A 24769-nucleotide genomic window follows, 5' to 3' on the forward strand; every position below is an offset into this window, starting at 1 on the left:
TGATTATGAGTTGAAATGGTATTTTGGATATAGTAGGTTAAATAAGATGCAGTATTAAAATGAATAGTTTTTTTTAACCATGCCGGCAATCAAACTCAGAGTCTAGTGCATGCCAAGTATACATTCTACCACTGAGCTATATCCCAACCTTAAAATTCATTTCATGTTTCTTTCCACTTTTTAATATGGCTCGTAGAAAACTTAAAATTATTTATGAACAAACATTATATTTCTACTGGACAGTACTGTTTTAAACTATTTTAATGAGTATTCCCAGATTTCATGCTTATGGCAAACCATAATGTATTTTATTTCTCTGGATTTAGTTCTGTAATTCAGCCCACTTAGAGAGTCCCAACTGGTTTAACTGTAACTACTGTCCCATATTTCAGGGTCTAAAGAAACCAGAGTGGAGCAGAAAGAAACATAAAAGGTAACACAATCAGAAGAGGGCATTTTATTTCTTTTTTATGATCTATTTAGACTGTTTGCCCAGCCATATAAGTTTCACTATAGCCAAGTGCTAATCTCTGAGGCTACTTAAAATATAGAAAACAAAGGAGAGAAGACTAGATTTAAAGGAGACTTCCACTTCAGTGTCTAAGGAGCCTATGAAATTTTTTTTTTCAAAATGGCTGTACTGGCCTAAAAAGAATTTGTAAAGATTTACCCTCCCTGGTATCTCATCATTTACATTCTTACTTGATAGTAAGAAGTCCTAGTGTCTGTTAGAAAAGCATGTCTTCAAAAGGAAATTAAACAGACTAGCTTTCCTATCAAAATGTTCTTAGGATTTTCAGTATATCACAGCAGCTTTGTTGGTAACAATGACACTGACTGACATCATTTAGTGCAAATAGAAATCAAAGCACAAAGCATAATAACATGGCAAGTTTCCACAAAAGGATGATGATGATGATTTGTGCGTGTGTGTGTGTGTGTGAGTGTGTGTGTGTGTTTAATCAGACACTGGGAAAATTCTGTAGCCCAGTAATACCAGGATAAGAGCCTTTGAGGTTCTGCATTAGAACAGCTGCTTTGAGATCTAGACCATCTAAACTCAAAAGATCTAACCTCAGACCCTAAGCCTGGCTGGAAGCAGCTTGGTTATTGTTAATAGCTTTGTAACCTCAGAGACTGCTGCCTGGACAGATGAGAGGCTCAGAGCTCTGCTGGAAACATGGGGCCTAACTTCTTATAAATCATGAGCTCTCCAAAGTCTCTGTCTAATTACATTTTCAAAACTAAATATAAAGCTCTTTATGAAAAGTTCTAGCAATACAAAAAAATACAAAGAAGAAAGATCAAATTGTATCACACCATCCAGGTTAAAAAAAAACCACCATTTGCTGTATGACATTCCAGACCTCCTTATAAGCATCTAGAAGATAGAAACACGAATAGGTGAATGGGTAGTTGGTTGCTATGGAAGAATAAATAAACAAATGGATGACTGAGAAACAAGAAACAAAAAAGGAGGAAAAGAGATAGAGGACAAAGAAAAAATTTAAAATGTAAACTGAATTATATTTGTTATTTTAGATGACATAAAGCTATTTGAAAATTCCTCCAATTCTTAATATTTAAATCTTTATTTAAATGTACTTAATCCTTAACACCAATTTCACCAAATCTGACCCGTTCCTGAATTCTTTGAGTTATCACTTGATGATATTTTGAAATGCAGTACTGCTATGAAAAAGGAGTTTAAAGTATGGCGTTAGTTTAATGGGCAGGCTGCAAATAGCTAGGTAATACGTTTCACAGGACTGGAAGTGGCAAGGCATTGGTAGAACTCTTTCCTGGATAATTTAGAAAGCAGGCCAAGAACTTCCCAGACTTGAAGTGCTATGATAAACTTCTGGGAAGAGTTAGTGACTGTGGGCTTTTACATGTAGTACATTTGCTTTCAGCAATGGTGTAGCTCTGGAGATGGAACAGTCAGCATTAAGAACCTTAAATTTTCCTCACCATCAATTTTCAAATATCATCTAAGGCTCTTCTGTTTTCCTGGCTTGATTATGGCGTGAGGACCTTTGCTTTATTTTATAGTTTTTCCTGGTTTTTGTTCATTTCATATTGAGAAGATAATCTGTGAACCCACAAATCCATACCATCTACAACCCAGATTATCTCAAATTATTCAGCCCAGTACCCTCTATATACTAGATACTGGCTAAATTTCGGATGATTTGAATAGATTATAGATGTTTAATTAATAGTAACTAATTGACTATACTGTATTATATATTCCTATGACAGGATATATCTATTTAAAATAGCATTTACAAATGATATTAGATATTTGTGAAATGGCCATAAATGAAAAACAGACTTGAAAACTTTCTATATGAGAAATTTATACTTTATAAACAGGAATCCAGGAACATTAAATATAAACAAAATATGCTACACACTATGCATGTGTATATATTTATGTACGCAAGATTATAAAATCTTAGAAACACAAGTAACAGAGAGCTATTCATCCTACTTCCAAAAAAGGCTTTTTTACAAAATAAAGTACAGTCAGGAAACTGTGGTGGCTACAGGGCTTGGGAAGGTGCTAGGGTTCAGAGGGAAATGACAGAAAGTCCCCCACCCCATCCAGCCAACAGTAAACTCTTTATGGCATGTTCTTGGCTCATAAAAGCATCAATTCATGCTCTGACCCTACCGCTTCCTGTCAGTTGCAGTTAATCTATTTAACCTTTATGTACTCACCTGGTGGCAGCAGAAGCCAAGAGCAAGCACAAGGCTATGCATTGGACAGCCTGGGAATCTCTGCCCAGGCCTTTCTGCAGGGTGCTGCCGCAGAGGATGTGGCAAGGCAGACCAGCACACCGGAAGCCATCTTGTAGTCCTGCTAGTCCCTTCATACTGAAGGCTGCTGAAGCTCTGGAATTTGTTGAGTGGTTCCCTTATTAACCACCATCCTCTGGTGAGCTGTGTTCCTTTGGAGTCATCCGGTGAGCCAACTCCGCTGGACACCTTAGTCATATCCCATAATCTCATGATACAAATGTGGTAAAATTTCACACATGATTTAAGCTATAGTCCTGTTTTCCTCAGTGAATCTGACCTTCCTAAGTAAATTCTATACATCCTTTCTTTTCTACCCCCTCCATAATGGAAAGCTCATTCTGTGTTTCCTAAAATTTTAGTCACTGTTAAATTTATCAAGGTGTATATGCACAGAGAATACGTTTGCTGATTTTATATTTTAAATTCCAAATGGAAACTGTGGAGGCCTAGAATAAATTCATTCCATATCCCAACATGTTACTCCAAATCCAGCCACTAGAGGCATGGTTTTATTACATGCTGAGGCTCTGCCTGTGTTCTCTAAAAGAACACAAATGTGCACTTGGTTTTTCAGAATGACAGCATAAGCTTCAGAATGGTCACCAGACAAATGGGTTTCACTTGCTGCAGAGGAAATTAACTATTTTCCACATTTTTGCCTTTGAAAAAATCTTCTATGATGACAAGATATATTTGTTCCCCAAAATTATGAAGTGGGTATGGAGTCTGGGTATAGGTGGAAGAGAAGATTCATTAAGTCCAGCCCAGATAGGGCAGGCTCGTGGACACAGTAAGCTGGATGCGGCATGTGTGAAGTTCATGTAAATTAGGGTGAAATACAAGAGTTCGTCTAAACTGTTCTGGAAACTTCTGTCATCAGAAGTAAAAAGCAAGTGCACTCTGGACTTTGATCCAGGCTTCTCTGGATTGATAGGATAGGGGGTAGGGACATGGGCATGAATGTCCTAAAGAAGACTGGGTCCTCTGGCCTGCTGATCTCCCGGAAATGAGAAGGTCTTATGCAACAGGACAATTTCAATTTTCCAAATACAATTATCACTTGACTATTTTCTTTTTTAGTGTGTGTACTCTAATTCTGTTGCTATTCTCAAATAGTAAGACATAATTTACATTGAGAGATTCAGCAAAATGATATTATACATAAAATCTAGTTTCCTCTCTCTGCTTTTATGTGATTTTCAGGTACCATGTATTCAACTGGATTTCAGAGTCATCAACAAGACAAGGGGCTCTGCCAAATGTTTCCTCCCCCATGGAGTTGTTTGAGCAATGGCAGTTATCACAGAGCCACTCTATTTGATGGCTGTTGCCTTATCCATATGCCTCTGTACCCTTGAAGCTGACCATATATAACACAAAAGGACCTTTGACCATGAGCTTGGCAGAAGCCCATTTCCAGATAAACTAAGGCTGGAGTGTCTTTTTTGCTCAGTTCCTCCAGGTAGCTGAAGCTTGGAAATGATGAAGTCGGGCTCTTACGTCTGTCACATTTCATCTTAGGTTGACCAAACCCTTAAGAGGATCACCCTTCAGTCCTAAAGTAGTTTCATGAGTGCTGTGATTGGACTTCAGTTTCAAACTGAAGGCTGATGAAAGCTTCTGAGCATAGAAATTTTATTTGTCAGTAGCCTAAGTTGTACCAAATCTCCAACTTCTTCAAAGAACTCCAAAACACAAAAAGTGAACAACGAAACAACCACAAACAGGTGCACATGAAAACAAATGCACACATACACAAGGAAAGAGAAAGAGGCCTAAGTCCAAATATAACAGAATTCCTTAAGAAGTTTTCGTCCTTTTCTTTTTAATTATGAGATATTAATAAAGGAGAACATTTTTTTCAAGTCATTTCCAAGGCATCTGAACTATACTTTCTGAATTATACCAGCATAAATTAGCATGACTATTTGTGAAACCTCAGTAGATGCTTAAAAATAATTGCTAAGTACTAATGGCTTTAATTCTGACTTTAGAAATGATGAAAATACCTTCCAAATTATATAAATTTCAGCTGAGGTGATGACTTTTCCCAGGTAATAATTAAATCCCAATAGAGTGTGGTATCACATCTTTTACCCCTGTCATCTTTGGACAACCACCTTTTAACAACATAAGGCAGACCTATAGCAGCACTGAAAATGAATGCCATCCAGTAGATATAAGTGTTTCTGAAAGGCTGGATCTAGGCAGTACAGAGGTTTGTTCATCACCATACACCAGGGCTTTATGGGTGCCTACTTATGGGGCCAATATGAACACACTCCACCTATCTGCTAACCGTTTCTTCTGCATCTACCAGAGAATTCACAACTGTGGGAGTCATCCTGTGTTTTTTGTTTTGTTTTGTACCAGGAATAGAACTCAGGGCCTCTTGCTTGCCAGGCAGGTGCTGCACCACTGAACTACATCCCCAGCCCGAGAGTCTTCCTATCTTGAAGAAATGAGGAAATGTACTTTTATAAGAAGATAGCTAACATATTATATAAGCTACTGCATCCTTGTCTTTTCTAGTTAGCTCAATTTCATCAGTTTTTTGTTATTTTTAAAAAATTTCATCAGTTTTATTACCAACCAGTAGGGCTGGGGGTTGGGGGTGTAGCTCAAGAGGTAGAGTGTTTGCTTACTATGTGCAACGCCTTGGTTTACATCCCCATCACTGCCACCAAAAAACAGTAATAATCACTATCAACCAGTACATACAAGTTCCTTAACCTAATATTATGAAGGCTGCTTGTAAAACTCTCTCCCATTAACAACCATATAAGAAATTTTTTAAAATAAAAGATACCTGTCAATGGGCTAATTTTCGCAGAGCCTAAGACAATATGGCAAGCAGAATACTTGAAACTCTCAAGATTCAGGCTAAGAAATACTGACAGGTTTGCTGAAGAAACAAGGCACAAATGTGCTATCTATTTACACGAGCCGTAGTTTGCACTTGGAGGCAGTAATCATTAAAATGGGTAATAAAGGGAAATGCTCCAATGCTCAAAGCTCCGCCTTCCTTGACAAAAGAGACATTTCTGAGCTACATTCTCTGGCATACAATAGGAGATGGAATGTCAGTTCTTGTCAATAACTCTAGAAATAGATGTAGCCATTCAGGATACTTTTTATAAGTTAAAAATGAGAAAACTAACATGTAGCCAAAGATGGAAATAATGAAGGTGGAACAAAAGTATTTAGCTTGAGGAGGACTTCTTAGATACAGGGTCTTTATTAGTTTTTATTATTTTATACTTTCTACTATCTTGTATTATTTTATTGTATTTTGTATTATCTTGTATTATTTTTTATTATCTTGTTCTTCACTAGATATGACCACAAAGTAGCCAAACTGGAACCTTTATCAAGATTGTGAAAACATTTATTTCATAGAGTCATTAGTGTTTCAATCTGTCTCAGTGAGAATTAGAGAGTAAATTAGTATTTCAAACATATCAAATATGCATAGGTACACAGCAATTTTTTAATATGCTGATAGTTCCCATTTCCTCCAGCAGAGGTCAGACAATAGCAACTTTGGAAAATCTCTAAGAAGCAACAGGATTTTGGAGTGATTTTTCTCAAGACAAAATTGTCGAGGGGACTTTTAATACTGTATTTCTTTACCAAATTTTCTAATTAAATATTTAAAGTACAAATGGATACATATTGAGGATGTACTCCTAAGTGAAATAAATAAGTCACACATGTGTAAATACCGAATAGTTTCTCTAGTGTGAATAAACTATAATAGTACATAAGATCCTAATGATATAATGGACAATGTGAAATAGGAAAAAAGGGGCTAAAGGTGTAGGGAAAGTGGGAAGGGTAGGGGAAAGGTAATAAGGAAAAAGAAAAAATACGAGAAAATGAAAAAATGGAAATAAAGAGTTTGTAAAGGGGGAGGGGAGAAGGGGTGAAGGGAGGGCAGGGACAGGGGGAAAAAATGAGAACCAAGACCTGTCATGTAAAGGTACAAGATCCCAATATTGAATGTAACCATACTGTATACCTAAAATGCACCAATAAATTTAATGAGGAAAAATTTTTAAAGTAGACATGCTTTACATTTATAGTAATTTTAAAAGCAGTAAGATTTATTTTAAATTCTATAAACAGCACTGTTGGTATATGTAGTTACTATCTGTTAAATCAAGGATGCTGCTTGATTATTTGTATTTCTTAGCTACAAAAAGATTATTGGAAAGAGTCTCAGAAAGCAGCACATTTGAACATGACTGTAAAAAAAAATCATTTAAGTGTAACATCATCATTTCTGCAATTAGTAACTGGAAACAATGTCTCTCAAGCAAGGGATTTACTGGAAGTTGTGAGATTATCAGAGACAAAAGAAAGCTGGACATATCTCTTAACTGACCCATATCCCTCTGTACACACAAAGGCACAAAGGTGACTCCAATCTGCGGTTAACTCCTGTGTCAAGAAATCTAAGAGACCCTCGTATTCAGAGAAGTTAATTTCTTCAAGTTGGGCAAGTAGAGTAAGGAAGACATTAAAAAATTGATCACCTTAAGCTACATTTAAAAAGCCAAATAACCCAACAAAGCATATTTACCAAGAGCTGCTGATGGCTGTTCAACATATCACACTATCACCATGTTTCACTCTCATTTCTAATTAATGTGTCCTTTTTACTGCTAGAAGCAACAAAAAGCTTAGAAAACAAAGAAGACTAATGAAAACGTTTCTTTGTAATTTAGGGAAACCTTTTACCTACATTATACCAAGTTAAGTAGATTTTAGATCCTATTTTATTAAATATTTGTAGCATATCATCTGTTATTTGTCCTTCCTGATACTACCACTCAAAACGAAGAGTGGCAAGATTGTTACATAAATCAAAACTGACTATTGCTGCTTTCTTTTTTGCTGTGTTTCTTGCAGTGCTGGTGATCAAACCCAGGGCATGGTACATGCTGAGGACACATAGACCACTGAGCTACAACCGCAGCCTCACTTCGATCTTTCTAAGAGGATAATTTCTACCCATGAAGAATGTGTCTACATTGCTTAATTCCACTAGGGGATAAGAGAAGAAAGATAGAAATTCAAAACCTCTGCCAGTTCTATGAGACTCCAAGATGGGGCCTGGAATAGACGACTCTTTTTTTTTGCTTGTCAGAGAACATCAGTGATTTTTTGGGGGGGGACCAAAAGGAGGATTTTGGAAAAACAGAGAAAACAGGGAGATATGAACAGAATCTGAGGACCAACAAATGCAGGGAAACTGAAATCCACAGAGAAATATGACTAGTGAGAAATCCTCAGGGATGCTTTGGTCTAAGGAGTTATTACAATGTGTGATACTCAAGTGAGTATCACTAAGTATCACTAAGTTGTGTGTGTTTCTGCAGTTCAAAAGCGCTCTGTTGCTCATAACTTCAGTTCTGTCTGCAACACACAAATGCTTGGGATGGTATGAAGAAAATCAAGATCAGGCCAGGGATTTAGCTCAGTGGTGCCACCGCCTGCCTTGCAAGCCCAAGGTCCCAAGTTCGATCCCCGGTACCAAAAACAGAAAACCAAGATGAAGATGAAAATGTGAGACTGAACCCAGACTAGCATAGAGAAAAAGGAAGAAAGGAGTTATAAGCTATGAGCCACGAGTGAGCATAGGTGTCATGGAAGCCAGAAGCAGGAGAAGGAAAGACCCAGTACATTAACAGAATTCATGGAGAGATCAATGGAGCTTCCCCACAGATGGGATTTGGAACTTGAGCCCCTTTCTCACAAGCCTCCAAAGAAGGATGACTTTAACTGACATAGGACAGAATGATAGTATTTTGAAATATCTCATGAGCTGTATTCCAAATAGTCTTTCTAACATACAGCCTAGGGCAGCATGTGTAAAGCTACGCACAGGTTTTTATATAACATGAAACTGTCACAGGTATTTTAAGAGAAATATTTAATAAGCAAATCACAAATATGTTTTCTACTGAATTTGTTGAACATTTTCCCAAACTGACAATATAACCTTCCTAAATAGGTATAGAATTCCTACCTAATTCTTTAATAATAATGCATAATAATGAATAAATTACCAGAGTGGCTGAATTTATAGAATAAATATGCATCACTGAAGAAGCAAAAGCTTCTCTGAGAGAACAACCTGGAACTCATAAAGGGCTATACTCACAGAGAATTTCAAATTCTTAGTGTCTGGCCTCAGCTTACCTTTACATGGTAGATCTGATGTTCCACGTCATTCACTCTGTAGGTCTCCAATCCCAGCTCCTTGGCCAATCTTAAAATGCGATTCTGGGTTGGCCCAACATAGGATCCTCCAAGGTCCACATATTTAACATTTTGGTTCTGTTTTCAATGTGAAAAAAAATTGTGAAAATATGAGGAAAATATAAAGTTCTGAAATAAGCAAATTGACATTTTCCACTTTATAGATAGATATGTTTTGAAGAACGTTGATGGAAAACTGGATTCTGCTCTCAGTTCTACTATACTTTAGGCACATGATTGAATAGTTATTTAGTCAATATTTAAAACATAGTTGATTGAATGTTAAATAAGCAAAAGACTTCTGAACCCCATTGTTACCAATATACCACAACATGGTTTGCATTGAATTTGTTAATTGTTCAAGAATCTCTTTACTCAGTACTTGAGGCTCATTTTGCAGAACTTAATGCTAGACAAAAAGCAAGAAAGGAAACGATCACTTCTTACAAGTTTTGCCAACTAAGATACTTAAAAATATTCTATCTGATTATAATTTAGATCTTTGATGTTGCTTTTTTGTTTAATAGCATATTATAGGTTTTTCTATATACTTTGAATTAATATTGTCTTTGGCCTATTGTTCTGCTCTGTTTTTGCAGTACTGAGGATGGATGGAACAGAGACCCCTGTGCATGCTAGGCAAACCATTCTACCACCTAGCTACACTCCTAGCCCAAATCAGCTTCATTTCTAAATATTGAATGGCAGTCTTTGAATAAGAAATGTGTAGAAAAGCTCAACTATTTTTAATCATGTCCAAGCAGAATTAGGTACCTATTAGAGACAACAGAAATGACCTTCCTTTTTTGTCTAGCTCCCTACTCGTCCTCCTAAAAAGAAACACAATTTTGTATGGATAAAGAAAATGTGGTATATATATATATATATATATACATACAACGGAGTACTATGCAGCCTTTTTGAGAAAGAAGGAAAGTCTGTTATTCGGAGAAACATAGATGGAACCGGAGGACGTAATGCTAAGTGAAATAAACTAGACACAGAAAGATAACTATTGCATGATCTCACTCACATGTGGACTCTTAAGAAGAATATTGAAATAGACAGATGGGTACCAAGGCTAGGGAGGGGGCTTTAGGGCGTGGGGAATTACTGGTCCAAGTACACAAAGATTCAGCTAGACAGGAGGATTACGTTTGGAGCACTATTGCTCAGCAGGGTGACCTTGGTCAATAATAATGTATGCGTTTCAAAATAAGAGTAAATTTCAAATGTATCAGAATAAAATGTCAAGAAATAACAGATAAGTAAATTAGGTTGATTTAACCACTCCATATTGTATATGTATCACTTCATATTTTATAAATGCAATAAAATTATGATTAATTAATTAAAATAGTATAGATCCAAATTTAAAAATGAAGGCTGGGGATTTAGCTCGGTGGTTCTGGCGCCTGCTTCTCAAGCGCAAGGGCCCAAGTTCAATCCCAGGTACCAAAAAAAAAAAAAATTGAAAAATGAGACCCTGACTCTCCCCACTCGGGCTCCAAAAATGTTTAGCTTGTGTGGTTGAAATGATTGTGTTAGTGCTTAGAGAAGCATCAAAGTTAAAGGCTAAATAAAAAGACTTGTGATATTTTTATTACACACACACACTCCTCCTCCTAACTATAATGCAAATATCATGATTTGAAAAGAAAAATAGGGAGAGGAAAAAGAGTTGAAAGGGAGGCAAATTATAAGAAAGGCTGAGGCTGGGGATGTGGCTCAGTGTTTTCATCTCCAACACAACAGAGAAAAACAGAGACACAGACAGAATTTTTCAGAGTAATTTTTACATTCAGAAAGAGTCAAATGAAATTGAAAACTTTCAGGAAAAACAAAAAACAAAACTCAGCTTTGGCCCCCATTTCCCCACTCCACCCTCAGCATCTTACCCTCATGGTGTAAGTCCTGCCTCCCACACGGTCCCGGGCTTCCAGAACTACCACATTCAAGCCGGAATCATGCAGAAGTTTGGCTGCTGCCATACCTGGAGGAAAGGACCAGTAAAACATCAGGATCAAATATATCACAGGAGTTGGGTGTGGTGGCATGCACCTGTAATCCCAGTCTGGAAAGCTGAGGGAGGAGAATTACAATTTTCAACCCAGTCCAGGAAACTTAGCCAGTAAGCAAGACCCTGTGTCAAAAAATAAATAACTAAATAAATAAAAAAAGGTTTGAGATGTAGCTCAGAGTGAAGTCCAGTCTCCAGTAAAACACACACACACACACACACACACACACACACACACACACACACACACAAACACACACACACACAGTTAAGGGGACCACAGAGAAGCTCCTCACACTAGCAGCCAATGTGAAAAGTCCATGTTGGTTCATGTACATGACCTACTGTTTTGTTCAGCTTTCACATGGATGAGGTTTCTCAGTAGAGACCCAGAGTCTAAGTCTCAAAAGCCAACTGATATTTCCAAAGAAAACAAGAGGGAGTTCATTTTTGGAGAATACTTCAAATCATAAAAAACCAAAGACATAAAAATTGACCCCTTTTGCATCCTAAACACCCAATGTACTCCATCACTGAAGAATGAAATTGCTTCACTCGTGCACCCATTGAATTATTCTTTAGTCAAAAATACTTGACTGAATACCTATAGCATTCTCACCACCAGGTTTCAGCTTTTTAAAAATCCAGTTTTATTCAGATAAATATACATACAATATATTTTACCCCTAGAAGTCAGGAAGTTTTCACAAAGCTTAGACTATAGTATATGTATGTACCCTTTGGTATGAACACATCCTAGGTGCACTTTTTGGTGTTAGAGGGTTTTTTCTTTTTATTGAGTTTATTGGTACATTTTAGGTATACAGTACAGTTCACATTCATTATTGGGATCTTGTACCTTTACATGACAGATCTTGGTTCTCATTTTCTCCCCTTGTCCCTGTCCTCCCTTCACCCCCTCCTCCCCTCCCCATTTACAAACACTTTATTTCCATTTTTTCATTTTCTCATACTCCTAAGTGAAATAAATAAGTCACACATGTGTAAGTACCGAATAGTTTCTCTGGAGTGAAAAACTACAATAGTGCACAAGATCCTAATGAGATAATTAACAATGTGAAATAGGAAGAAAAGGGCTAAAGGTGTAGGGAAAGTGGGAAGGGTAGGGAAATGGGAATAAGGGAAAAGAAAAAAATATGAGAAAATGGTGTTAGAATTTTAAAAATCCTGCATCGTTAAAATTACTTTTGTGCACTTAAGATCCTAATGAGATAAGTGACATGGTGAAATGGGAAGAAAAGGGCGAAAGTTGTAGGGAAAGTGGGAAGGGTAGAGGAAAGATAATAAGGGAAGAGAAAAAAATGTGAAAAAATGAAAAGATGGAAATAAAGTGTTTGTAAATGGAAAGGGGAGGAGGGGTTGAAGGGAGGGCAGGGCCAAGGGGAAAAAAGTGAACCAAGACCTGTCATGTGAAGGTACAAGATCCCAATAATGAATGTAACTGTACTGTATACCTAAAATGTACCAATAAACTCAACAAAAAAATAAAATAAAAGTAAAATAAAATTACTCTTGGGCTAGGGGTATAGCTCAGTTGTGGAGTGAGCACCTGGCATGTGTAAGGCCCTGGGCTCTATCCCCAACACTTCAAAGCATAAAAAAATTTAAATAACAAAACCATTCTTCTGGAATTTAGCAAGAACTTCCTGTGAGAACAGAACTCTGGTGCTTTTACAATGAATTGAATTTGTTCAGTTTCAATTACCTTACTCATTTGCTTTATGGAACCAAATAAAATGAAGGAAATGCCAAACTGTTATTGTACATCACAGATAGAGAAAACAGCTTCTAATTAGACTCATTCATAGGAAAATGGATACATATTGAGGATATACTCGTAAGTGAAATAAATTAGTCACACATGTGTAAATACCGAATAGTTTCTCTGGTGTGAATAAACTGTAATAGTACATAAGATCCTAATGAGATAACTGACATTGTGAAATAGGAAGAAAAGGCTAAAGGTGTAGGGAAAGTGGGAAGGGTAGGGGAAAGGTAATAAGGGAAAATATGAGAAAATGAAAATAAAGTGTTTGTAAATGGGGAGGAAAGGAGGGGGTGAGGGGAGGGCAGGGACAAGGGGAAAAATGAGAACCAAGACCTGTCATGTAAGGGTACAAGATTCCAGTAATGAATGTAACTGTACTGTATACCTAAAATGTACCAATAAACTCAATAAAAGGAAAAAAGAAAAGAAAACAGCTTCTATGTTGTCCTTCAAAAGTAAGAATTATGTGACTTTTAGACTTTACTAGTGCAAAAAGTAAAACAAGATTCCTAGAAAAATGGCTGACATTCATATAATGCTCACTACATTTAAATCACTTTAGTATATTAATTTGGGCTAAGGATGTTGTTCAGAGGTACAATGCTTGCCTAGAAAGCCTGAGGCCCTGACTTCCACCTTTAGCAGTGCAAAAAAATTATGGTATTAATTAATTCAATGAATTCTTACAGCAGTCCAAAGAGATAAGGTACTACTGATAGTTCCATTCTATGGCTAAGGAAACTGAAGCAGAAATAAGTGTTCATGGTCACATACAGAGTAGGTGGAAAAAGCCAGCTCCACTCCAGCATGTGTGTTGGCAACCACCACACTGCCCTGCTTTCCATGGGGCCTCATGGCCACCCTAATCATCGATCACATCTCCTCATGTTGGCCACAGGGAGAAATTACATTTCAGGAGATACTTTGTATTTTATCTGAATCACCTTATGTTGAAGACAGGCTTGATCTTGTGAATTAATAAGAATCCATAAAATATGAGCCCACATGAAAACCCATAATGAGTCAAGGCTTCAGTCACCATCTGTTGAAGATCTTAAAAGAGGAACCCCATTTTTCAGAGAGGTCAATTTGAAATTTCATTACTTGAATTAATGCATTTCCCCTTCCCTGTTCCTAAAGACAGGGCCAAGGTTTCCAGTTGGTGGCAAGGTAACGATCCCCAAATCCATGCTTGCACACAGTGTATACACACACACACACACACACACACACAGACACACACACATATAAACATTGCACAACCTCGATTTAGAAATACAGGGCTTGGACTTTTAACTCCAGTTTCCTAATTTTAGCTCCATAAGGAAAATTGTTCTGTTTAAATTCAGAACTGCAGACATTTAATGACATTTCTCTTATCAAGCATCAATTCAACAAATGAAATAACATGCAGCCATAGTAACAGCTGTTATCAGTGAGTTCAGAGACCTGCAGGAGCTTGATGAGGCTTAAACAAAAGGGTGAGACAGAAATACAACATCACTCATATGTACTAGTATATGAGACACCACAAAAGCACTGTCTTTCAGTAAATGCAGTTATTTAATACTATCTGATATGACCCAGAAATAATTATTAAAACAAACCAGGGGCTTATCAGACCACTGAATGGAGTTCTCTCTGCTCATGTGCCTTAAAATACGCTAAATAGAAAATTACAAACATATCTTTAAATAAACAGAGCAACACAAAAGTATGTTGTTGGAAATAAAGGCCTCAAATTTCTCTCATTCATGCTCATGGGAATGTTGCTCAAAATGTTTGTTGGGCATCTACTGAAAAAGACTGATTTGAAAATCAATTGGCCCAAATATTGGTGGTTAGGAAAGTCACTACATTTTATAAGGAGGGAATTTGGGTTACTTAAATTTAAGGAACTAGAGTCTGAGGGCAGGGGAATGGGGAAAAAATAAGGATCAAGGTATATCATGTTAAGGTGCAAATTTCCAATGATGAATGTCATTGTATACATAAAATGTACCAATAAAATTAAAAAAAAACATTGCCAGGAAGAGGAGAAGAGGAGGCTGTCACCAGATTGCTCAGTGATGGCTGATAGAAGGATTAAGGGTTTGACTGCTCAAAGAATGTGCAAACAATGAGCTCTTCAGAGCCTTCCAGCTTACCAAAGGGTTTTTCCCAAGTGATCCCCTCTCTGTTGGTGGTTTAGAACTTTTAATATACTTTGCCATAGAAACAAAAATGTGAAAGACAATGCATTCACCAAGAAGTCTGGGAATTGTCAAGTGCAGTAAATACTATTGTAAAACAATCATAAATTAGCAGAAACAAATTATCCTTAAAAATATTAAACAGTGTCATTGGCACTGCTGAAGCACAATTCCTTCAAAACGTAACACAATAATGGTTTTAAAAAATGAAAATGCCCACAATGACAACAGCAACCACCAGAAAGCACTATCGTGGGACCATATGCAAAGCTTTACACACAGAGGCTTCCTGAGCCTCACCACAAAGTTGAGAAGTATTTTAATCCTCATTTTAAAAGGAAAACAATGACAATTTAGAAACATCCAGGAATTTGCTGTAGTTTGCACAATTAGTAAGCATCAGGGTCAGAGTTCAAGTGCAAAGAACTCTCAGCTACCATCCTTAGACCAACAAAGAAAAATTTAAAATACAATAATAATCCTATACACCGATCCTGGCAAAGTGTCTTAAAACATTCTCTATATCCAAGCATTAAGAATCTTAAAATGAAGGGATTTTTTAAGCTATTTAACTTTTGCAAACAATTTAGGAACACACTTCTAGTCACTTTTTACATCTCAAAAGCTAATGAAACATGAATTTAATATGAAAGATCAATTCATATTTCACAAGAAAATAAGTAGTCCTTTTGTGTCCTTGGCAGGCCCTCAGATGAAGAGCTATAGCACAGCACACACAAATAATAGTAGATTAATAACTAATGTCATGAAGTTATAAAACTAGTGGATCCTTCTTCCTGAGTAGTTTACTTGGAAAAAGTTTCATCGAAGTGATGACTTGCTAATTATGATTAGATACTTATTAGTTTGAATACCTAGAAATCAATGTTATGCAGCGTTATAGCATTATGTGCTCCCAGCTTTATGCTGTAGAAAGTGGCCTGAGTTAGCTATTGGCAGAGCCTAGAAAATACACAGTGGAGGAGACAAGGAAGGGGCGGGCCTCTTCAAAGTGTCTAGAGCAGCAGGGGTGTTAGGATATGAAAGGGAGGAAGGGTAAAATCAAAATCACCACTTGCCTCATTCTTCGCTTTGTCAATCTGTGCCCTTCATATGGAAATGTGATATTTAACACAAATTTTAAATACTTTCCAGTGCAAAGTTAATTGTCTTGAAAACATTACTAAGCATCAGTTCTTCAGTACTCCATAAGGATCTTTTTTCCCCCAGTTTAAAGTTACCAGAAAGAATGGAGAGGACCATTGTAACCAAAATTGATAATGAAATTCACTGTACCTCATAGCATCTCTAACCTTGTAATCCAGTAAGGATACAGGCATTCCCTCAGGGCCTATAAAAGCCAAGAATATGCAGATAGCCCTGATCACCTCAGTCACTTCAGATATAGCAATGGTTTTATGAGGATATTCTAGAAACCACCAAATGATCTTCTGATCAAAGAACTGGAATTCTTTGATGACTCTAAAATGCGCAGTTTTTTAGTTACTTAAAACAAATACACACAAAAAGGTGTGGAGTAAGAAAAAAAAATCCCCAGTCTGAAGTCAAATTTACTGAAGGAAAGTGGTATTTGTAGATAAAGTTCAAGTGTTAACTAACTTTTTAGCACAGAGAAGCCACAAGAGACCTTGAACTGGTAAGGCCACCACTGAAACAACCAATACTTTGGGAACCAACTGTGTGCTAGCTCCTCTTCTAAGTGTTTCACATATAAGAACTTACTTATCCCCCCAGCAAATCTATGGGTGGACAGTTGTCGAAAATGAAGCATCGAGAGGCCAAGTAATATGCTCAAGATCACAAAGCTGGCAAATGACAGAGCCGGTACTAAAATCCAGGCAATCTGATAGCAGAACACAATTAAGAGTGAAACACCGAAAACCTTCCCTATAAAGTCACACACCATTGAGCACTGGGGCTCTATAATTGAGTAATTTACAAGAAAGTATATGTTCCTGGCAGGTAAAATTCCCCTCAGGTGAATGTAGCCTACATGAATACAAATGGAATGGCTGGCAGAGTGGGAATTGGATTTTACCAACCCCCTCCCCGCCTTTGGCTGCATCAGCTGGGTGCCCTTGAAGCTCAGAAAACTTATTTCCTGAATGCTAAGGTTTTAATTTTCTATTATTTCTCTCCTCAATGCTGGAACACAGCTGGCACCTAAATGTTTGTTGAATAAATGTTTTTAATATCCTTCAACAAAGATGGTGCTTAATTACTTTTCAACAAACAAATAAATGGCTATGGCAGAATCTAAATATTTTTGTTGTTGTTTTGTTTTTTGGTACCGGGAATCAAACTCGGGTCCTTGCACTTGAGAGGCAGGCAGCGGAACCACTGAGCTAAATCCCCAGCCCCTAAGTATTTTTAATACAGTATAAGAAACTACAATATTTAGACGTGCTAAAACTGATTTCTTCTAGTCCCACTGGGTATTGGTAACAGATACCATTATCTTTTCAAAGAGAAGGAGAGCCAGCCAACCCATAATAAAAAGCACTTCACATTTGTACAGCACTGCAGTTTCCGACACTCACACACAATGAATCCTTAACAAAACCCTGTAAGGTTGGCATCATTCTGCCCATTTCTCAAATAGAAAATAGAGCTCCAAGATTCAAGGACTTTCTCTGAATGACACAGCTAGTAACTAGGTCTGAACCCTGGTTCACTTTCTGTGTCCTGTGTGGTTTTCATTAGCTTTATTATCTCCTATAGCCTACATTGGCCTGTATTGTTAAAAAAACATTCTGGAATCATGCAGAATAGTGAAAGAAGAAATTTTGCTTTATTAACTTTTTGGAAAGAAGATCCCTTTCGGCACTAGAAAATGAGTCCAGAATCTCTATGCTGAGCTACACCCCAGGGCCTTTTTAAAAAAGACTGGGGGTGGGGGACAGGATCTCATTAAGCTTCCCAGATAGGGCTCAAACTTGTGGTCCTCTTGGAGCCTTTCAGTGCGCAAAGCTCAGGAACTCCATCATCTGAGGGAAATAGGACTGCATATGGAGCGGGCTGTGTTCTCTAGGCAGCTTGGCTACTACATATTACAGCAGCTTTGACCTCTTGAATTCCGACTGACTCCTCTTCCCTAGGAACAGACCATCACAGTTTTGGGGAAAACGGAAGCAACACAGGGCACAGATGACAAATAGATGGTAGGACATATGTGCCATCATTTTGATCATTGAGAAAGCGTAGAATTACATTATTCATATCTTGTCCCCCAAATTGAAAAAGAGAGACCCTAAACTTTCTTGGTAACCTTTGCTGTTTTCTCTAAGACAGTCAAAATATATAATCCAGAAACAAAAGGCAATAGCTTGTAAAACAAAGGAGACCTTTACTGAAGCCTTGGGCCGTGGGATGATTTATGCTCTTGTAAAGGATAAAAAACATCCAGCTTCCATAAGTTGCCATAGAAACCTTTCTCCAGATGCAGCTGCTTTGAGATACTAGAGTGAGATTGCCCTCTGAGGCCTTTCAGAATATGTCTAAAACCATAAAAATTGTTTCATCACACTTTATATGCAAATGACGGCATTTTTCTAAAATGTCAGTAATCATAATGAGTCTTGTTTCATATCCAAGCTTTTGTCTTTACCCTTTGTTGTTAGAAAGGAATTGAATATCTTTTTTGTACTGTAATCATGTTCAACAGAATTTGTTTTTGCTTTACCTCAACATGGTCTCTGGTAAATAAAGGAAGCAAGCCCAGAAATTATAGCTTTGTCCTCCTCAAGTCTGTATGCTGTACTATTCATTTTTAAAGCTAGTCTATAACACTTAATTTACCTGCTTCAAATCCTCTTGGGAACTAGATGAACTATGAATGAATATAGAAACACATACTCTTTTAAGAAATCTGTTTCGTTTTTCTATCCCTCCCCATCCCATTTCTCACATCCCAAGCCCTCACTTCTACTAGACAAGCCTTCTACCATTGAGCTCCACACCCCATCCCAAAACTGCTTTCTAAGTATAGTAGATAATCACATAATCTAAAGATGAAATACCTTCTGGCCAAAACAGTGGCACTACTGTGGATTGCCAAAATGGATTTTAGAATCACAAAGTTCTTTGAGGTAGAACATAAAACTGGAGAGTTACCAGACCCTGAGGCTCACTGGGTCCCCAGAGCCCACTCACTCTCTAACAAAAATGGCTGTTATAAATGGCATGAAAAGGGTCAGAAGTGTGCACCTCCATAAAACATCCCCTTTCACCAAACATGAGATGATAGATTAAGAATTCTACACAGAGAAGATCAAACACAGGCATTGCCAAGGAAAATAAATCGGGGCGTGGATGTAATGAGTGACTGGAAGAGATGAAGCTACGAATGAGTCACTTGGTCCTCACTTCATCTTCTGGGTGCTTAGTGAGCCTTCAGGATCTGGTCCAGGAGGTTTACTTTGCTGGCCCCTGAAACATGCCTATAAAACAAAGACCAAGGCAGTCAACAGGATGCAAGGACCAGAGGGGTAGGAAAAACATAGCTTGGTTCTAGGACTAGGCAGAACTTTGCCCTTCCGTGGAGAATGCTCTCTGCCTAACAGGCCCTTTCTTTGCTATATAACCTCAGGCAAGAATCTTCACCTTTCTGGGCCTCACTTTATCCTTTGTAAAATTATGCAGTTAAATTAGGCTCCCTGCTGTCTGTGATTAAACTAAATGAGACAGGGTGGTAATTTCACATAAGCTGAGATTTTATTACATAGATGGTGTCTTCATGACCCCAAAGAATCTGTCATGTGGAGCTTAAAATTTGGGTAACATCAATGAATGACAATAAAAATATATAACTTCTGTGCTCATAGAGGATGAAGAAATGCTGATTTAAAGCTGGTTAAGGTTAGATGTGTATGCTAAGATAACTAGGGGTGCAATACCCTGATGTCTGTGACTTATTTTGAAATGCATATGAAAACAAGTGAAGTGGATAGACGGAGAGAGGGATTGACAAATGGATGCATGAAATAATGTAAACATAGCAAGAACATGAATTATAGAATCCAGTTGGTAGGTATATGAGTGTTCACTGTATGTTTCTTTGAAAGTTTTCATAATAAGGAAATTCTTGGGGGGAGTTAAACTTTCTATTAAGCTGGACTTATCAGAGCCTTAAAGTATCACATAACTCTATCAAGATATATTATCTATACTGTTTATGTAACTTCTTCGTCTTTATTACTTGTTGGATTACAGGGGGGTAGAAGTGATTTTTGTCAAGGGCAGAAATTTCTCACTACACATTTTGGTAAACACATCTAAAGTAACTGGTTAGTTTGTTCAATGTGGCTAAACTTGGTGTTGGGTTTGCCCAAGAACCTTCCTCTCAAAACAAAATTCTCCTCCTTCCCCCCACCAATTCACTGTTGACAATGTCACTGTCCTCAGGCCATGTCCTAGCAGGGAGTTGATGGATTGCTTCTGGAAAAGAACAAAGCCAAATGGAAGAGGCAACACATGGGAAGGGAAGAGAGCGACTCCAGGGTTCAGTCATGATACTCATTATGACACTTTGGTCAACAATGGACCATGTATATGATCACTGTCCTATAGATTATGCTGTCTAGTGACGTTATAGCTGCTTAGTCTGGGTTAGACACACTACAGTGTTCATGCAACTGTAACAGGCTGTTAGCATCAATGATCTTGCTTTATTCCGGTTCCTTTTTTTGTTCTTAGGCTATAGACTTTGCTCTACATTCTTGTGATTTTGCTTGTTTTTCTGAGCTGACTCTAAGAACTGGCTGACACAAAACTGAAATGTCCTGTCCTCTAGATTAAAAAAAAATGTCATCATGGGAAATTCACCACCTGTGGATGAAGCCAGACTGTCTAGCTCAAGATCTTGGAAAAATGCTAATACTCTGCATGTAGCCCCTAACCTAATCCTCATATAAATGTCCCCCACTTGCCCAAAGAAGTAAGTGGAAGGTAGGAATTGAGACATCAGTCTGCCTCTGCCCAGGTTGCTAACAACCTACTTTCTTTCTCCCTAGTACTCATCTCTCAGCATTAGATTTCCTGTCCAGAGCTTCTGAAACTGAGTTCAGTAAAAAAATGATGAAATCACCTAACACACTTCTCAGAACATGTCCCCATCTTTAAATGACATATGACTGTATTTGGGAAGGGAGCTTCCTGGGGAAGCCAGAAGTATATTTGGAGTAGTTGAGTTAAAGTTTCTCTCTTTTTTCTTTCAGGACACATGATGCACCAGAATCATCTAGGCAAAGGGAGGCCAAAGAAAGAGAGTCTGTGGCTGCTGGAATCAGAGGAGGAGAGAGTGTGCCATCATCTCCAAAGAGCAGAGGGAAGCCAGATGAGTAAATATGGGTAGCATGATTTTATGGGATGAATTACATTTTCCCTCAATTCATATGTTAAGTTCAAATCTCCCAGAGCTTCAAAATGTGTACTTCTTTGGAGATGGTCTTTCCAGAGGTTATCAAGTAAAAATTAGGTCATGAGGATAGGCTGTAATCTAATCTAACTGGTGTCCTTATAAAAAGGAGAAATTTGGACACAGATACATGCATGCAAGGAAAATATCACTTGAAGATGGAGGCTAATGTCAGAGTGATGTCCCTACAAGCGAAGGAATGCCAAAGACAGCCAGAAAATAACCAAAAGTTACGGAAGGGAGATGGACAGGTTCCCTGTACAGCACTCAGAAGGAGCCAGCCCTGGCAATGCCCTGATCTTGAACTTCCAGCCTCAAGAACTGTGAGCTAATACATTTCTGTTGTTTTAAGCCACCAGTTTGTGTAAGTTGGTTCCAGCAGCCCTAGCAGACACAGGAAATCTTGTCTTCCTCATTAAGTTAACTTTGTTGTTAACTGCACATATATGGGGATAGGATGGTGATGAAAGTCCTAGTTAGCTAGTTTAGGTTGGCATCTTATGGTGTCAGAGGAGTGCTGGGATGTCAGTAGGAGGTGAGGAAACTCAGAGGAAATTTCTAAAAGTCCTATTTCAGGTGATCCGTAGGACTTGGGGAGCAGGGTAATGACCCAAATGGTGTTACATAAGCAGTTGAATGATTTATCATAGTGATAAAGCTTCAGGATCAGAGTTCTAGCCTTAGAACTGTAAACAGCACTAAAAGGGGAAGGCTTCCAACATTCAAAATAGAGCAGTAAATAATGATGAGGCTGTGTGGATAATCTAGAACCTAAGAGGAACAAGGCTTTCGGAGACGCACATTAGCTATTGCCAAGATCGTAAAATTCTTCTTGATATAAATTCCATAGCAGTTTTAGAATGTCTGATGTATAAATCTCTCATTAAATTCTAAAGTTAAGGGATTGTCAATGACATTTGCGTAACTATTCAGCTCATTACAAAACCCTGGCATCAGAGTCTCACTGCTTTTCTCAATGTCACAAAAAGGCTGTGACACCCCCAGACACAAGAGTTTCTATCCTGCCAGCTCAGGTGTTCTGGGTCTCTGAGCACACAGACCAGGTAGGATAGAAATTCAGTGGCAGGTTGGGAATGTGGACTTTACTGGGAATAGGCCCTTCAGAAACAGGTGTGGGAAAATCTGTCAGTTAAGGCCTTGTAAACCACTTTCAGACAGAAGTCAAAAAAGGTAAAGGCATCAGTTCTGGCATTAAAACTCTGACCCCAGTAAGCACAGGCCAAGCAAGTTCTTCCTTTTAACTTGAAAAGCTCATGTTAAGACTGTAGAGTGCCACCCCAGCAATGTGTAAACCTTGACCCGCATAAATTTTACAGATTTATGTGCTGAAGTAACATATATGACCAGGAACACAGCTGCTTCAGCACATGTGTGAGTGTATTTTTGTGCATGTGTCTGTGCACAAATGCTTACCCTAATATGCCAGACATTGAGCATAAGTACAAAGACTGAATGAAATATTTAAAATTGTTTAACTTTTCTTTGTGGACTAGAGATTGAGCCCATGGCCTTCTGGCTGGACTCCTTGCCATCTTCCTGCCTTAGTCTCTCAGTGGTGGGATTACACATGGGCACCACCAAACCAGCCTGGTTCAACTATTTCAGTTTTGATAAAAGATCCTGCTGAAATCCTTGTGCTTTAAAATGCGACTATAACAGCTTTTGCATCATACTTATATCTACCTTCACTTTATTCTCTCTTATGTGTTCCATTTCACTAAAATTCCAACTGTGCTTTTTTTCTTTTAAAATAGAAAGCAGGAGGTATGGACATTTCCTAGTTGCTGGCATCTTATCATCAGCAGCATTCAGTGACTGGAAAGTCTCCTCCAGCCCCTTGACAGTACCCATTTGGAAATCATCTCCACATAAAATTGGAACTTGGGCATGGCTACCGAGCCCAAATGCATTGTCCTGGAGTGCTGTAGTTTGTCTCACCCTGACCTCTGCTTTCCAGAAAAAGGAAAGATACAGTAGATCTGGCTGCAAAAAAATGCTCTTCCCCATTTATGGCTGCACTGTAAGCTGCTTCCACTTCTCACCTTCCCAGTACCAGCCCTGTAAGCTGTGTCATTTAGGCTTATCTCAGAGCAATAGATAATGCATCTGGCGAGATCATCATTTTTCACTCCATGTCATGGCTGGGAAACCCAACAGCCCCAGGGAACCGGGCTGAGAGGATAATATGTGAACAGATAGGTGTAAGACAAAAGCCATGAGCATGGAGAGCAGGCGCCTGAACAAAAGAACAAATTTTGAGACACTAGAGAGTCAGCCCAAACTGGTTTAGAATATTTGCTCTAAGTTACCACCCGGGCTTCATCTTATTATGGGGGATGTGGCTTCCGAAGAGGACACTATATTCCTGGGTTCTCACTGATTCAAGTCCACTGCTTGCATGGTTTCAGAGACAGTAACTCTTCCTATTCTCAAGCAGAGCTCTTTGTCAAAGCACTATGGAAGTCTTAGTTTTGAGGATATTTACAATGTAAGGATCATCGAGCATCCTGAAATCAATGAATAATCAACTCCTACCCATTTTCCCAGGTATTTTTCCTGCCTTATTATTTGGGCTTGATCATCTGCTCAGAAGCTCAAGCCTAAAAGCTGGTCTTCCTGGTCACTTATTTCATCTTTCCCCTAATCCACTATCTGGCCCCTTCCAATTTCTTTAGTCTCTTCTCCTTCTACTCTACACTCTGTACTCTGGCAATACTGAACCACCTCCTCTGTGGTTCTTTCCATATTCCACACTGTTTAGTGTTTCCAAGGTTTAGTTCTGCTGAAATTTCACCTAATTCCACCTCACACCCAAAACATAGCTCAGGTGTCACATTCTCAAGACACCTTGCCCTAAGTGCTCCCAGAGTGTGCCAGGAGCCCCAGGAGTTTCCATTGCAATAAATACTTCACCCCTTGCTGGATCACCTACAATAAGGATAAAACCACAGCAGGCCAGGAGAAGGCAAGCTGAGACACAGTCTTCATCTAAATCCACAAGAATCACTTTGGAAGTACTACAGTTTTAAGGCTTTTCGTTCAGATTATTTTTGGAAAGAGGTTTTTCCTGTTATTTTATAGCAACAGATTTGAGATAGGTTACAACCTTTCCAGGTTTGGCTAAACCCCAGATGGTGATTTGATAAAAGACTTAACAGAAAGCCAAAACAAGCTGGCAGTGTTTGTGAAGATAAGGCTTCAAATGGAACTCAGATGAAATTACTTATATTTTTATTAGG

The 24769-nt window shown here is 38.2% G+C and overlaps 1 protein-coding gene across 1 annotated transcript in view; it reads right to left on the reverse strand.

Moving 5' to 3' along the window:
• Maob (monoamine oxidase B) overlaps nt 1-11066 on the reverse strand; it is an 81353-nt gene extending 70287 nt beyond the window's left edge. Inside the window, exons 1-2 of the mRNA XM_010614076.2 lie at nt 10971-11066; nt 9013-9150 (exon numbers count right to left, since the gene is read on the reverse strand). Coding sequence (XP_010612378.1) covers nt 9013-9150; nt 10971-11063 — 231 coding nt within the window. The 5' untranslated portion in view covers nt 11064-11066. The remainder of the gene's footprint in view (nt 1-9012; nt 9151-10970) is intronic.
• Nucleotides 11067-24769: the final 13703 nt, after the last annotated feature.

Source organism: Fukomys damarensis, unplaced genomic scaffold, assembly GCF_012274545.1.
Source record: "Fukomys damarensis isolate Sample0158 unplaced genomic scaffold, DMR_v1.0_HiC HiC_scaffold_39, whole genome shotgun sequence".
In the NCBI taxonomy this organism is placed as follows: domain Eukaryota; kingdom Metazoa; phylum Chordata; class Mammalia; order Rodentia; family Bathyergidae; genus Fukomys; species Fukomys damarensis.